The 17,656-nt window shown below is 38.9% G+C and overlaps 1 protein-coding gene across 2 annotated transcripts in view; it reads left to right on the top strand.

Annotated features, from left to right (window-relative positions):
* Nucleotides 1–5,416, top strand: part of cacna2d3a (calcium channel, voltage-dependent, alpha 2/delta subunit 3a) — a 117,710-nt gene extending 112,294 nt beyond the window's left edge. For both annotated transcript variants that reach the window (XM_042004229.1, XM_042004228.1), the window contains 3 exons: nucleotides 3,108–3,220; nucleotides 4,309–4,391; nucleotides 4,517–5,416. In XM_042004229.1, coding sequence (XP_041860163.1) covers nucleotides 3,108–3,220; nucleotides 4,309–4,391; nucleotides 4,517–4,609 — 289 coding nt within the window. In that variant the 3' untranslated portion in view covers nucleotides 4,610–5,416. The remainder of the gene's footprint in view (nucleotides 1–3,107; nucleotides 3,221–4,308; nucleotides 4,392–4,516) is intronic.
* The last annotated feature ends 12,240 nt before the right edge of the window (nucleotides 5,417–17,656 follow it).

Raw genomic sequence — 17,656 nt, 5'->3', positions numbered from 1 at the left:
GACACACGTGTGTATGCTTTATGCTTTAGGAAATATACCCTAAGCCCTTGCCTGTTAAATCTCTTTTTACTGTATTTTGACTCTGTATGGTGCATGTGTGTATCATTATTTGCACATGTCCATTACTTCCTCATTGGTGTGACAAAACACTAAGAAACATCAACATGTAGTGAATAATGTAATAGCTTAAGTGGCCCAATAGTATGATTTGGTCTCCATTAAGGCTATTTCAACTTTTCTGCTGAAACAAGATATTTTAAACAAAATGTGTCTCCAACTACAGAATGTCTCTAGCTGCACAAACCATTTGAAGACCGTTATCTCTCTACTCCACATATACCTGTTTTTTCTTTTTACCTCTCCATAACAGATTAGTTATGCTTCAATAAAAGAGACGTTAAAGTTGCAAGTTCAGGTGTTGAACACATACACTAGATGTGACTTCATCTGTTAAATATTCCCAAAGTCTAAGTACTATTAAAAGTCTTAGTAATAGTGACAGTACTACTCAGAAACATGGACTTTTGTGTCTTAACAAAACCTGTTTTAAAAACCAGTTTTAATGCTACAGCAGGATTGACAGTGACAGCGCCTGCATTGATGGATTTCATTCTAATCATTTTATAAACACTAAAGCAGCCTTTTCCAAACTGGGGTTCTCAAGATAATTTCAGGGTTTTGCCAGATCATTGCAAATAAATTAGGGATATTTTTTAGGGCTGTCAAAATTAATCAGTCAATTTAAAGCCTTACTTTTAGACTGTTATTATTGGGTGTCCAGAAACAAAGTTATTATGGTGCTATTTTAAAAAGAGAGAGGCTGATTTTCAACATATGGAGGCTTTATCACAGCTGTTAACATAAGTTAAACATAAAAAAAACAATTTATCCTCCTCATATATGATGATTCTGACAGTTTTCAAGCCGTACTTTTAGAGGATGGCCGCAGAATGACCCATACCAGAATTAAATACTCAGTCGTGGAAGTTCGGGAAGTGCTGCACTAAAGGATGTATAATTGCATTTTACATGATACAAAATACATTATTTATTTTGTGTTGAACTTTTTTTTTTTTTTTTTTTAATGTGTCTGTCATGTTTGATTTAGTCTATTTTATTGTTATCATTTCTCATCGAAGATGTTTTGTTATTTACATTTGTTAAAATTGTTAAAAAAAAAAGTCCTATTAGTCTTTCCCAAATATTTGGACTCATGTAAAATGTCTCATACTTTTGAAGAGAAAATATTGGAACCATGATGCCTTTTTATCCCAAAAGTCATATGAGTTTATAATGTAATGATTTCATCACTAAAAACTAGTAAGTCATTTCTTTTTATATTTTATTGGAGCAATTTCTACTTACACTAATGAATTTGTAATTGTTAAATTGAAGACAGTAATTACTGGTAACATTTTCCAGCTGTGATGTCATGAAAACCATACAGCACATGCAGTTATGAGTGTAGTCATGCTATGCAACTATTCAGTCCTTATAAAAATATAAACATCCTCCCTTCAACATTTAGCCAAATTTTCCCCCAGAATGACTTTTCCATGAATTATACACGGAATTCCTACTGAAACAACAGTTCATCTTGCAAACCTGTAACTGACATATCTTATTAGTAATTAGCATTTTTATCACCATATCTTGCATAACTTCAATTTGACTTCTTACTCATATTTTTCCCCTTTTTCTACCATTTCTTTTTTTTCCTTTCTTTCTGTGGGTGTCCATGCCACTCAAAGGGCTGTCTGTTGCTCTGTCGTTCTTTATCTTCTCTCAGACAAAACATGTTAAATGTCCTTTTTGTCTGTTTTTCTCTAGCCAAACTCAAAAGGCCACAGCACAATGAGGCTATGTTGAAAACAAATGATCTGTACTGTCTGTTTTTGTGGAAGCGAGTGCGCTGATGTCTGTCACTATGTGTCTGCGCATCTTATATGTATCCTTGCAAGTGGCTAGAGGGTATGTGTGCACATCATATGTGATGTGGTGCTTCCTTTCCAAGCACTGGGCATGTTCAAGGCCAGCAGCTGTGCTGTCAGGATGCGTTTAAGTCTTTTCTCCAAGAACATTTGCTCTGCTTTCTATCAACGGGCAGAGCTGGACCAGCCCGGTACAGCTCAGGGGTGAGCATGGATTGTTGAAAACTCAGCAGATCCTAATTCACCCTGATTGGCACTGGGTTGGCCTTTGTGCTAGACTGGTTAGACTGAGTATGGTTTGTCAAAGTGGGTTATTTATATTAAGGTGTGAGGATTGGTATTACTGAAGCATCTGGAGGCTGTTAGTGGTCAGGTTAAATCAGTCATAGTATTAAATTACAGATAATAAAAATATTTCTGTAGATATTAGGTCAGCTTTAATCTGTCAGATTTTGCCATCTTCATCTTCATCCACTGTAACTTGAGTTGAGTACAGTACAGTATTTTTACATCTGTGTGTGTTACAGGTTCATGTTTGTCTGACAAATGCTTCATTACATTTGATAAATCACCCTGCTGTAGTAGAAGAGGGGCACAAAGAGAGAGAGAGAGAGAGAGAGAAAGAGAAGCAAGCGATCAAGAAATAAAGGGATAGAAGAAGAGATCGTCTTTAAGAGCTCTCCTCTTCATAAAACTCATCCATGCACATAAATCACTGGGCAGGAGGCTGAGGCACGGCCTGATCTCTCAGGCCAGTAAAACACATTCATGGAAAGCTGTGAGCACCATAGCGTGCTTCACATTTGTCTCTTATTGGAGTGTTTTATATTCTGCAACACTTCACTGGTGTTCATGTTGGATAGGATATAACAAAGTCTTAGACAGTTAGAGGTGCATGTGGGGTGTATTCGTGCCTATTAATGTGAGTCTGGCCATGTCTCTGTGTGTTTATTGACAGCTGGCATGAGATATTTCACCCCTTGACGTAGATCCCATAGTCTCTTCAAATCTCCTCTTTCAGAGGAGAATGTGAACAAGAATCCTGTGACACACATGGAAATTTACATCATACTCATGCACCTTGACTGCTTGCCAATTTCACTCTTCACTGCTTCCTCTTCCAACTTGTTTACTCTTTTTTCTTTTCCTTCTGGCTGTCTCTGTGGTGGTTGCCAGGTCCTTTGTGATTCAGCAGATACCCAGCAGTAATCTTTTCATGGTGGTGGTGGACAACAAGTGTGACTGCAGCATGTTTGAGCCAATCACCATGGACCCCATCGAAATCATGTATATCCTTCTATGGCCAGAGAATGGAGAGATGGTATTGGGGAAGATGTTCTGGGTATCCCAGATGGACTGGGGGGATAATGGCAGGTTTAAGTCAAAGTAAGAATGATACCCATCACAATATCATAAAAGGAATGTCCTCTCTACCCATGGCATCCTGGGTAGAAGCACATTTTTATTAATTAGTTAATTCTTTCATTATTAAACTAATCAATAAAAAATAATATAAGTTATAAGATAAGATAAGTTGTGAAGTGTATATATATATATATATATATATATATATATATATATATATATATATATATATATATATATATATATATATTTACACATATGTCTTTCATAAGATTTCACCTTCTTTATAACGCTTACACTTATCTTTTTTTAAAAATTATTATTATAGGGGGTTCTGCTCTTCTCCATGTCATGATTAACACTCCTGGAATCATTGTAGCCAGTGTGTGTCCATCCACATACAGCATCAAGTATGGGGGTGATATGGAGTATTTTATTGTGTGGGGAGACTTCTGAAGTTTGCTTTTCCTATACCCCTTGTGGGAAAAAGAAATTAGATTGTTGTGGAGACAAATCTGAGGCTAAGACACAAAGACCACTCTACCAGATAGTCGTTCTCATAGTGCTTTGAGTTTGAGTTTGAAATGTGGAACAGTACACTCTGTGGTGGGATCTTGATCAACAGCCGATTTAACCAGCTCAAAGAGGCATTCAGAGCGGAGGACTTTAGTCTGTAACCACAAAGCATGCTGGATTCTCCTTCAGCATGCATTTCTTTGAAATTTTATGCTGTTTATACATTTCCACTAGTGTTTATTTTGTTGTGGGGTGCAGTATAAAGTGTGTTATCCTGTAGCTATGTATAAAAGGAAAAAAAAATCTCATCAAACATTACTCAGAGTTGGCTTATTTTCCATGCTGTGTTCTTCCTAGCCTTTTAGATGAACCTCCTTGCATTGTACACTCACGAACAAGCATTCCTTTCTGTTATAAACAAGAAATATACTCCAGCAGAAGGAAAGACCCCATGGAGTGTTCACATTGTCCGTTATTGCCTTAACTTCAGCTGCACATAATGAATCTCTCAAATGCGAGAGACTGAAGATGCAGAAGGATAGAAGGCGCCCAGACACCTGCCACCCTTTTCACCCAGAGGTATTTCAACCATAAACTTATTTGGTTCATACAGAAACACACCTCTCACTTTCATCATGTCATATTTTTTATCAAATGTTTCTATCTCTGTTTATGCCCCCATCCCCCTCCTTCCTCATTTCCAGGAAAACTCAATGGAGTGTGGAGGGGCTGTGATTCTCACCCCATCTCTTGTGGCAACGCTGCTCTGCGTTCTTTTGGCATTGTTCCCTAGGTGACCACAGCTGGCCACGCCTCTCCATCCAGAGCTTGACTTGGATTGGTTTAGCTCGGCACACAAACAATGCCACAGGACATAACACTTCTGCCCCATAAAAAACCATGCCCAGTTTCAACTCACCAACTCCGGAGTTCCTAGCTTGGGCTTCCGCTCTTTAAGAAACATTTTTGGAAGGATTGATCATTGATTGCATTACAGTTGCTAAGAAGTGGCCATTATGGTGCTTTCATTATATCACTTGAGCTGTACAGAGAGGTTTGAGGGAGAGCCTAAATTTTGAAAACTTACACTGTAAACAATGCACTTAGTAGCTTAAAAACAGCACAAGTGGTCCAGCAACACCTTCTGACACTAACGCCACAATGTTCAGCTTTTTCAGGTAGCAGCTAAGGGCTGGGGTCTGTAGCTGAGCTTGGAACTGGGCAATATGAGCCATGAAACACCCATGTGGAGAGAAACAAATGCACCTTCTCCTGACTTTTCATGGACAACACTGATTCTGAAAATCTAAAAAAAAAAAAAAAAACATAACACTGACACTGAAGATGTTTTCATGTGGCTGGGGTTGTCATGAAATGTTTGTCTAATGATCTTTTTTTCATAATGACAAAAAATAAGTTGAAGTATGTACAATATGTGAAGAAAAGAAGAGTTTTATTTATAATTTGCAAGTGGTACCCATAAACTGTGACTATGAGATTTTAATTCCTCTGATGTGAGTGGTTGTTAATATTTGAGCTTTGCCTTATCAAACAATATTGATTCCGTTTGTGTACTTTTGAAATAAAATTATGTTTAAAATTTATACTTTTGTTGAAAGCAATGTTTTTCAAAGAATTTTTGGAAATCAAGCCTTGAATAGGACAATAGACTTAATCCAAGCCATTATTTCTATAGACTGTTGTATTGTTCACAAATTTGACTGATGGATGCATCTGCTCCTCGGGGTTCACTATTGGGAAATCTGATTGCTTTTGGCCTCCACATGAGCAGAGATGTGGCAGGCATATGTGTGAACATTTGTTTGTGTACATCTGGTGTTTCCCTGCTCTGTTATTCATGTGTATCTCTGCCCTGGAGGCTCCTCCACCCATAGAGACACAATAAAGACCAAGACACTTGAATTGAAGACCAACCACTAGATACATCTGTATTTGTTTAGCGATATAGGTAAACAGTCTTTACACATTTTCTGACAACTTAGGGCAGCTCACATTGTACAACAGCCATGTTGTATAAGTCACACAGTTGTCCATGTTAAAAACAAAAAAAAAAAAATAGCAACAGAAAGATTTTCGGAGACCTGCCAGAGGAAGCTCTGCTGTGGTCTCCATGTCAGCACCAAGGTCTCTGGTCAACAACAGGGCACGCTTCGTCTCCCTCTCTTTCTCCAGTTTTCCACCAGCCAGTTTTGGCAAAGTTCTAGCAACCCGCTCCTTCACTGACAAGGTAACTCTCTATTTCCAAAATGTTTAATCTCCCTCTCTCTTCTCTGCTGTCTCACTGATTTTGTCCCTTGTGCAGAGCTCTGTGACTCTAATCATTCCCAGTTGTCTTTCTTTTTCTTTTTTCTACAGGCCAAAAACTCCCTGACTAACTTCTGGGTCATTTGTCACTGCATAATGGGATTGGAGCAGCTTTTGGTCAACACGCATCCAATCTGGACTGCGATTCCTTCTTGTTTGCCAGATGAGTTAGGAAACTGCGTGCAGTGTGTGTACAAAAGGCAACCTTGGGAAAGCAGTCTTGTTTCTGTGAAATTGCCACCTTCCTTGTTCCTGTGAGCGATAAATGCTCATCTTGGTTTTCTGTAAGCTGCATTGCAGTACACGGATAGGGGATACACAACCCATTTAGATGTTTAAAGGCTTACAAATGCATATACTCTCCTTTATATTCCCCACAAGACAGCTTGTATCTATAAATGGAATATCCAGGTGGCAAAAACAACTATTTATTTGACTGAAAAAAGGTGAAATTACTTAGGTTACAAATGACCTTACAAACTATTAGTTAAAAAAAAAAAAAAAATATATATATATATATATATATATATGTATATATATATATATATATGTTATCTATCAAAAGAGGCATGCTTAAAGACAAGGCAAATGAGGGACAGATCATTGTGGGTATTTTCTGAAAAAGTGTCTGCATTCCTTCCCAGTGATCCAATCTGCTCTGGTGTTTGAGGTGGGAAGGAACCCCTGAGAGAGGAATCACTGATCATTTGAACACAATGCCCCGAAGGGCCCCTGCAATTCAAAACACAGCAATCCATCAGCACTCACAGTGCTCTAACAATGTTTGTTCGCTATTATCTTGACTGCATGAGAAATCGTCTTTGCCAATATGCCGGAAGACAAATGACAGTGAATTGAACACATTTGCACATTCAAACATAAGTGTATGCACCCACAGTTTTAAATGTGCATTAACACACATGATAAACACAACATGCACACATGCAGGCGGTCACACAGAGGGCAAAGCTTTTGGTGTTACCTCTGATGGAGTGGATCCCATTGGTGGTTTGCTTTGAGGACCACAGATATTTTTAAATGGAAATGATTCTGAGCAGCTGAACCACACTAGGACCACACACAGGGATGGTGACCACAACATGGCAACACTAAGACAAGCTGGGAAAACACATAGACGTGCAATTTTGTCATCATTCTGGCAAGTTGATAAGAATATGTCAGCCCTTCAAGACAGTCTTAATAGATAGAGAAGTGTCTCTTCTGGTTTTGTGAATTGCTCTCACTGTGTTAAACACAATTTCACAACCGCTGTCTCGTGGACTGAGCAGTCACACCTTTACCTTAAAAGCCAAGTTGATTTTCACCATTTAAGCACTCTTCCTCATAGTTACAATCTTTCTCACCCTCCTTTTACCCTTTTTTTCCTGCTGCTTTGGCCACATTTAACTGACTGCAGTGGTGATAATGACCAGACCTCTGGGCTACCTACCCACACATGCATGTGCCCAAACACTCCCACATCAGAGATTAAAACTGTACCAAAACTCAAAGACAAATTTGTTCCTGTGAGTGCCAGGAGACACACTCCTGCCAAGGTTTAGAGGTGCCAGCTGAAAACATACTCTCTCAACTCACACATGCATATACAGAGAATTAGTTGTCTACCCCATGCTGTGACAGGAAGAAAGCCTTCAGTATTTAGGGACCTCTTGGTGAGCTCGAGGACCTGACAGCCAGCTGTACTAATATTCCTTGTGTGGGTGTGTGTGTAAAAGAAAAAGAAATGGAATAGTGTTTCTGTGAGAAATAGACGTATTTTTTAGCTTACCAGAAGAAGTCACAGGTATGCATCGAGCATCCTTTTCTGTTTTTGTGCAAACAAGCTGAGGGAGATTTCTCAATATTAGCATTTTAAGCAGTCTTTGTAGCTGCAGTGTGAGCTCTGCCAGCACATCAAGCCTCATTCACTCACACATGTCAAGCTGAGCAATGGCCTGGAGGGGCATACATACTGGCTGCCTTAAACAGGAAGTGGCTAAATGGAGACCATTGCCTTGTCTCTGCCACTCAAATGCATGCAGGCTGTTTATAGAGTGAAGGCCAGCTTAACAAAATGAACAGTCAGGAGAGGAGAAAGAGGAGAAAACGAAGAGTAAGAAGAAAAAACGAAGAGTAAGAAGAAAAGCTAGATTGGAGGTCAGGGAGGCAATGGAGGAAAAGGGTGGGCTGATTGCGGCAGAGTAGGTGGTTTCATGACATCATAGCACAAAACAAGTACTGCCACTGGCTTCCAACCTTGGTTTTTTCTCTAGGTCTCGATGCTGGTGTGGGACTGAGAACCATTATAAGAACTGTAAGCACTTTAGAGTTTCCTCACATTGCAGTTCATCAGCATCAGCATGTTTGACTTGGATGGCGGATCGATCAATGACTTAGGGTCTATTGGGGTTGTTGGCTCCCCACTGCCTGCAATAAACCCTGCTGTGCTGCTGATGAAGGCTGAATGTTGATGTGATAATTGACACAGTGTTTTTCTGTACATGGCGTCTCTGGGCATGGTGTGGTTACATCAAGCTTTTATAGGAGTCTGTGCATGCATGTGTGTGTGTGTACATCTGTCATGTTTGATTTGTATCTCTATACCCCAGCTGGAGAGCTGCTCCTGCTAACTCTCTATGAACTCAGTGTGGACAAGGCTAAATTGTTGTTCTTATTGGCACATTATTTATGTGCACATGTGTAAGTTTGTGTGCATGTGCTATATTGTTCTGCTTTTGTCATGCATAGACCTGAGCTTCCAGACTCAGTACACACTTTTCATAATTATGATATATATTGTATGTGTTTGCATATTTCCTGTGGTTTGTACAGTATATAAGTTTGATGGGGCATGTGAGAGCTTGATCAGAAATGCTTAAGTGAGTCTTTGCTGGGTCCATCAACTTTATGGGGATAAAAATGTGGAACCTGACCTTTTAGTGAGAGATTGGTCGAGGTTCCTGTCCTTTACAAGCTTTACTCAGCCCCATAAGGAGTGAAAAATAATTAATTCATTGTCAGTTTGATAGGTAATGCAGGTAAGCAAAAATCCATGGTTCTGGTTAGATAAATATACATTCCCACAGACTACAAAGTTTTGTACTTATTGGTCACAGACCCTATTCTACAGTCATTTAGCAGACGTTTTTATCCAAAGCGACTTACATTTGAGAGTAAGAACAACACAAGCATGAATTCAAACAAGATGGGACATCATAATTAAGTGATAGTCAGACCGCTTTTGGGTCCAGTTGGACCCAGGTGCTGTCATGTAGTGCTAGTGCAGTGCATGTAATTAATTTTTTTTTTTTTTTTTTTTTTTTAGTCATTTTATTTAAATACAAGATTACGATTTCATCACACAATATCAACTTGGTCATAAGTGCATGATTTCATTACATAATATCAACTTGGGCATAAGTGCACACAGCTTCTTCAGTACTTGGTTGAGCCAAAGAGCTGGACAAATCTTTCTAACTCATTTAGTTAAGCTAAATGTGGAAATGCTCCTTAAACAACTGAGTCTTTAGCTTGGTCTTAAAAGTGGATAAGGACTCTGCGGATCGGACGGAGTTTGGTAGATCGTTCCACCACCGGGAAACAACAGAGGAAAAGAGTCTAGCTACTGATTTTGCGCCACGTTGTGGTGGGAGCACTAGGCGTCTTTCACTGGTAGAGCGTAACTGTCGAGAGGGAAGTGTAGCTCTGGATTAAGGAGTGAAGGTAGACCGGAGCCGTTTCAGTTATTGTTTTGTAAGCCAGAAGCAGAGTTTGGATTTGATGCGTGCTGCAACTGGAAGCCAGTGGAGAGCGATTAGCAGCGGAGTGACATGAGCTCTTTTGGGCTGGTTGAAGACCAGACGTGCTGCTGCATTCTGGATCATCTGCAGAGGTTTAACTGAGCATGCAGGCAGGCCAGCCAGTAAGGAGTTGCAATAGTCAATGCGTGAAATGACCAGAGCCTGGACCAGGAGCTGGGTCGAGTGTTCAGTCAGGTAGGGTCTGATCCTCCTGATGTTGTAGAGAGCAAATCGGCAAGACCGGGAAACCGAGGCAACATGGTCCTTAAAGGTCAGCTGGTTGTCTGCCATGACACCAAGATTCCTGGTAGAAGATGTAGGCACTAGTGTAATTGAGTCAAGCTGCACACTTATCTGTAGCGGTAGAGAAGGACTGACTGGAAAGACAATAAGCTCAGTCTTGGACAGATTTAGCTGAAGGTGACGATCCTTCATCCATGCGGAGATATCAGCAAGGCATGCTGATATTCGCATTGAGACGGTTGTGTCGTCAGGTGGGAAAGAAAGGAAAAGCTGAGCGTCATCTGCATAGCAGTGGTAGGAGAAACCATGAGAGCTAATGACTGCACCCTAAACTGTTTACAGGAAGTTAGTGCAGCTATTTTTTTTTAACATGCCAACATAAATGGAAATATAATATTTGAGGCAAAAATGGAGTTTTTACCATTTTGATTCATTTAAAAGGTTAATATTTGGTGTGACCACCTTTATTGTTTAACACAGTGTCAACCCTTCAAGGCAAAACTAGGACATCTTCAGTAATAGCTCTGCAGGCTTTGTGAAGGATATCACAAAGCTCTTATTTGAAAGTCTTCTGCCTTTCCTGTTCTTTGTCAAAATTATTCCCTTTTCCCTTTACTAAAAATAGCTCCTTGACAGCCACCCTTCCATGGAGACTATATCTGATGAATATCAGATATCAGTGTGCGATTCACTGTCATTTGTCTTCTATCGTGATAGCTCAGTTGGCAGAGCATCCATCTCCCATGCGGGAGACCAGAGCTTGATTCCTTCCAGTTGGGTCCTTATGCAAGACCCTTAATGCTACTGCCTAACTGCTGTAAGCTGCTTTGGATAAAGCGTCTACTAAATGACTGTAATGTAATGATGGAGCTTCTTCAGTTTTTTCCTATTAAGGAAATTACTTACAAATGCTTTTCATCTGCTCTAGATACATTTTTAGGCTCTACACATTCTGTTTTGTTCTCTAATTGTCCAGCTTTCCTGGAAATTTTGAAGGACCCACTGCATACTATTCTGACACATATCAAGTTTTTTTTATCTAACACTTCTTGTGGAATCTCTTTGTTTGGCCAAATTTATGTGTCTGTTGAAGTGTGTTATCTTTGGCATTTTCCTAAGTTCAGAAGCTGGGCCGTGCCTCAACCACACTTCTAATCACCTGGTGAACGTTCTTATATCCAATTCACTTCCTCAACTCTATTTGTCTCGTTCTCTCGAGCCCAACCTCACCCATCACTGTTTCCAACACCTTCCATTCTGACTTCTCTATTGCATTCATCCATCATCCCCTCAACCGGCCTTCCATTCTCCTTCCCTGTTTCTCTCCTCATCTCTCCATCCCTGCTCCTCATCCCTTAACCCCTTTCATCTCCCTTATCTTAACTTGGTCCCTCTTCCTTCAATTTTTTTTTCTTTTCCTTGGCAGCCCTTATACCTCTCCTGTTCCTCTTGACATCACATATTCCTCTGTTCCTCCTATTTACCTATTTTCTTTGTAGATATCATGCAATATGCTTGATGCAGGCAGACCATAAGCCTGGTCTCAAGAAGAAACCTAGACGGCACCCCTCACCTTAAGTCTCCCTTACCTGTTCTGTCCAATGCCTCCCCAGATGTCTCCTTCACATCCTCCCTCCTTAACATTCAATAAATCACTTAAACTTAGATCATTGTGGTGTGGTTCTTGCTCATCAAAAATAAGTGGAAACAAATTGTGTCTTTGCAACAGCCTTCCAAGGATGGAATGTAAAATCATTTCTTCACTGTACTAAGTGTGTAAGTCTTGGTTCATCTCTTGAGTCATGTGCCTTTTTACACCTGAGTGATAAGCCAGTGTTAAGTGGCTTAACAAACGACCAAACAAACACATTCCTTTTGAAACTAGTCCAGTACAAGGACAAGAATGAAAATGAACGAAAGAGGAAAAAACTTTGAAACACCTTCAGAAAGCCTTGAGTACTATTGCTTATGACTACTTTAAAAGATTGCAAGACATTATGGCTCCTTGGAAGCAAAATATATAGAAATAACTGAAGAATTGTTCACAATGTTTGTAGGGAAGGGATAGGGTTAGAAGGTTGCATCACCAAAGCTATAACTCTATTAGTTTTCATATTGTAGTGGTTCAAGTCATCATGTCAATGATGGCTTTTTATAAACTTTTTTTTTTTTTTTTTTAAACCTTAAAACCAATAAATCTCTTTACAAACTGGAGGAAGACTTAAAATTGGAAAAAGTATCAGTTTGAATTTTTAATGATTAGGTTATGGTGGTAAGAATTAGGATGATTGGCAAGAGAGTGCACTATTTCAATAATAAGTCCAGACAAATATGGAAAAATAGTGTGTGTGTGTCTGTATGTCTGTGCACACACTTTTGGCAGAAATGATGAGCCATATGTTCTGTGTAAACCTGGTCTTGGGATTTCACCACCCAAATTTTACATAGCAAAGCAGTGAAAGGAGGGCTAAGGTTACAACCACAGGCCCTGACAGAAAAATCACTACAGCAATGTGACATTTATATGCCCCAGTGTCCCCCACTTACCCCATCTCTCACACTGCCCTCACCCATCATTACCCTCTTGACCGTAAGAACATTCAAGTCTGTGCTCGTGACACCAGTCACAGTCCTCCTGCTCCCTCTCAGCCTAACCATCATCACATCCTGTTCCTGTGCTGTATCTACATGTCACAGTGCATTTTCTACATTTGAGTAGAGTATGTACTTTCTTATGTTTGCTTCACGCATGCAGGCCTCCTGCTGTCGTTCACCCTAACAAGCATTTAGCAGATATGACATCACAGTGAGGTAATGTTGGGCGCTGATGTGTGTTTTGTGGTTGAGACATGCTGGACTGTGATGTCGTCTGTTTTTCAAGGTACACAGTTGGAGGGGAGTCATGGGTTGCCAGTTGATTAGGGTTCTAATCTGTGGACTGTTGCAGTTCCACCATTACACTGTAATCCATGTTGTAATTTAAAAGGCAGAAATCAAAGCTGCAATATTCTCTAGGTATGATTTCGTCATAGCTCACAGGCATAGCGTGTGGGTGTGTGAGCATGATTACATGTATGTGGTTGGGTGTATGTGTTTGCAATTTTTGTTGCTTATTAGTGGATTTATCTACAGTTTTAATAATGAGTTGTGTAATCCAAAAATCTCATTGTGTCATTACTCATTACTGGCAGTGGAAATAGGAAAATCAGACACAATGGCATTTGACTAAAACAGAGAGAGAACAAGAAGACAAAGCCATAAGAAGCATAAGCTGAGAGTGACAGGGTACATAGGAATAAAGGTGTTGGATAAAGGAAGTGTATGTATATCAATGTTTGAGAATACACAAAAAAGTGTGGTCTATTTAGTCTTTGATGAGTGTAGAGAATTACAGTGCTTGTTTTATTTTTTAATTGCTGTTTATTTATGTTTTATATTTAACTTTGGTCTTATTTTCATCTGTCATGTATGTCATGCAACCCAATATTAAGAAAATAACAGCATTGCTACGTGCCTGTGATGCAGCTACAGCTGCACCATGAGTTTGACAAACTAAACCATGATTGCTTTGTGTGATTTTTAATTTAAATAAAATTTGGGGGTACTTTGGGGATTTAGCTGTTGGTTACCCTAGCCACAGATACAGAATTAAAGAAATTTTGCTTTTCATCCTTTAAAAATGCCTAATTTGGCCAAATCCAATTTTTTTAATATGAGGTCTTTATTTGGCCCTTTATCAAAATGTAACCAAAAAATTAACATTTTTGGGGAGGGATATCTACCATTTATTACCATGTGATACATTAAAAATATTATAGTGTGATTTTCCGCTTCTGGGTATCTATTAGGGGACAGAAGACAAGTATCAGATTGTTTTCAACAGGATTTTGAGCAAAGTTTATACCATAAATTAAAGCAAAATGTCTCAGAAACTGTATGTAACATAAATGTCATATCAGGCTCTTATGGGTTAAGACTCTATTTTGACATGAAAATGATCCTATCTGAGCAGAATCTAGCCTTCAAAGGCCAGTTTCACGTTCACGGTTTAAATAAAACCAGGGCTAAAACTTTTTCAGTTATTCTACCAGCCACAGTAGGTGAAGCAATGTCATTATTCCTTGAAAAAAAGATTGTTATATTATCTTTTAACTAAATATTTTCTGGTTATGGTTATTATGATACTGAGGTGCTGAATTCCAAATAAGGAGCAGGCGTGGCAATCAGCAACTGAAGGCCAGGTGTGACTTAAACAGGAAGTAAAATAAATGAATATATGAGGGGAAAGCAGCAAACAAGGTGGACAAAGACTGAACTCAACCTGAACCCAAGAAAACTTGAAACACAAACCAAATAAGAACTGAACCAAAACCCATAAACCATGACAGGAGCCCAGGAAGGATAAACCAGACACTGGCTGTGGAATGGGCTTTTTTCTTCTTCTTCTTCTTTCTTTTTCTTTGTAATGCCCCCCAGGCAAATATTTGTGAACAAAACATGCTTTATAATTTAGATTCTTGAAAATGGATACCATTGCTTTTTCTTTTACACTTTTAGGATTTAGTTTCATTAAATGATCACATGCAAAACCTCTCCAAGGATATGAAGGAGTTCCCACATATACCAAGCACTCATTAGCTTTAATCCTCTCTCACTACTTAAAGTTTGACTTAAGTTGAGGTCACATGATTGTGACAGTCAGATCCAATGAACCCCGCCATCACTCTAGTCAGAGAGCCCTCACATAATTTGGAGGTTTGCTTTGTCTTGTTAAAAGCTCTAGTTGTATTTTCCTTGCTGTAGTTTCAGGATTAAAGCTGGTTGATTGATGCAGTGTCCTTCAAACCTGTGATGTTGAGGTTTAAACTGTGGCTGTCACTGATATGGCTACTTATCTAGGGAGTTGTTTATTTCTGAAGCTGGCAACTCTTATTAACTTGTCCCTGTCACAGAAGAGTTACATCTTAGCATGCCTTTTATGGAGTGACCCTCAAGAGAACCAGGTTTATTTATTGGCTTTTGGGACTGCACATTAAGAAACTTTCAGATATTTTTTTTTAATGTTTCCTATATGTGTGAAAACATGGTTTAAATTTATGATGGGCTGTTTGCATAGATGAACATTTCTTACCATAATGTACTCAAATATTAGCTGTAATCAAAAGTTCACTCAGCATCACCTAGAGCACGGACTTTAACACCCAGTAAAGTTTCACTGCAGGATAATATACCAACAATGTGTTACACTTTTGTTCATAATTTAAGAATTTTCAGTACTAATTTTCTCTGTAGATAAAAGAAAATATATAGAAAAACCATTGATGCCCTTCAGTGTGACCCAACATTTGATTGGTACTTTATCTAAATTGTTATAATCAGACATGTAAACATCTCCCAGGCTGTTGCGCGCTTGCGTTGCTGTGGTGGTGAAAGACACTAAATGAAACTCTTGCTGTTTGCAGTCCCTCTCAATTAGCTTTGAGGTCTAGAGCTGTTTATCCAAGACGATAACTGTAAACCATTCAAACCAGCCCAAACCAGTCTCCAGCCAAATAGCTTGTGATGATGGAGAAGATGGGACCTAGTCCTAATAAACTATGCATTCATGCAATGGGAGTAACAAGTTGGCTCCTTTTTGTGTACACTTTTTAGGTATCTTCCAGGTGTAAACAGGGTTGGTGAACACCACATGCCTTTGCTGTGAAACCATCAGTTCTGTGTTTTTTCTGGTAAAAAAAAATACATACTTTTGTCAACAGTGATCTTTGTTGTTGTTGTTGACCAACCCTACCCAAAAGGTTTTTGAAAATGGTTTTGGCTAAAACCAGCCAGGAAGTGACAAGATTTATTTCAAAATGTGCTGTTTTAAATGTAGCCACGGGACTGGGGCTTTTTAGATTCACTTGTAAATAACATCTGCTCAAATGCAGAAATGCTGATCTGACTCATACTTGTTGATGTGATACTTTATGGGTTGCGTTTCAGGGTAAGAACAAACAGCCTGTAGGATCATGTGAAACTGGAGGATGGGAGCTATTTCAACTGGTTTAGCTACAGATGTGTATCACAACCATTTCTAAAAAGCTAGGATACTTTTTAAAAATGTTTATAAAAAATATTCAAATTATTTGATGGTAGCAACACATTTGAAAAAGAATATAACAGGTGCTATTTTGAGTTTGGCATCAAATCTATGAAGAACATTTTTTTCAGTTTTATAAGCTAAATGCTCCCCCATTTTAGCCTGACACAAGAATTTAACTTCTCAACAATTTGTTGTCATACAGCCCATTTTTATAATGCACCAAATGTTTACAAATGTTCACTTATCTTCTCCCCCTTGGCTACATTTTCCGTAAATAAAATATCAACTTCCATTCCTATGCAGACAACACCTAGCTCTATATCTCCTCTAAACCGTACTCCTCTCTTCCACCTTCCTCTCTCTCTGACTGTCTCCAGGAAATCAAAGCATGGTTCTCCTCCAATTTTGTCAAACTCAACAGTAGTAAAACTGAGGTTCTACTTGTCGGCACACCCTCCACTCCAACCAAGTCTCAGAGTTTCTCCATCAATATTGACAGTTCTACCATTTTACCCTCCTCTCAGGTCAAGACTCTTGGCGTAATTCTGGACAGCACCCTATCTTTTCAAGCCTACGTAAATAGCATTACTCGGTCCGCTAACTTCCACCTTTCTTGAAATCAACTGTCTGCGCTCATCACTTACTCCGCATGCTGCTGCAATCCTTATCCATCGTCTTATCACATCCCACATTGACTACTGTAACTCACTCCTCTTCGGTCTTTCCAATAAATCACTTCAAAAACCGTAGCTTGTCCAGAACTCTGCTGCTCATATCCTGACTCGCACTTTTTCCTTTAAACATATTTCCCCTGTACAGGGGCGCTGCTAGAGATTTTGGGCCTCATGAAGAGAAACTGAGTGCCCCCCCCCCCTGAAAATTTTAATAGTGTAATACATCCAATTGGCAATTTTAATGCTATTTTGACCATCAAAATGGCATTAAAAGAAATTAAATTAAAAGAAATTAAAAGAAAAACATGACAGGCTTGTTGGTAGGGGAAGCACTTAAAATACAATGAAGTTAATTTAGATTCAACTATTTGCTGCAAGACGGATACTTTATATTTAAAAACCCATCTATCTTTTTTAAATACTTAATTATCTCATGATAATTACAAAACAAAGTAAAAATACAAAACTTTAATACAAAATAACCTCGTTCATGAAAATGAAATGCATTTATAATCTGTGGAGAAATAAATCAAATCTCAGCTAAAACACCATCAAAAACAAAATGACCACTCAATTTTTATGACTTATTGTATTGCGAGCATTATCATCATTAAATCAGAAGCCAATGGTAAAAAAAATTAGGCAGGCTCAGAAACAAAACATAGCAGGACCTTACATGGTTTATTGTATTATATGAACTAAATGTAATATGGTCAC

Source organism: Melanotaenia boesemani, chromosome 13 (assembly GCF_017639745.1).
Source record: "Melanotaenia boesemani isolate fMelBoe1 chromosome 13, fMelBoe1.pri, whole genome shotgun sequence".
Lineage (NCBI taxonomy): Eukaryota > Metazoa > Chordata > Actinopteri > Atheriniformes > Melanotaeniidae > Melanotaenia > Melanotaenia boesemani.
The sequence above is the reverse complement of the archived record's forward strand: the minus strand, read 5'-3'. Positions and strand labels throughout refer to the sequence as shown.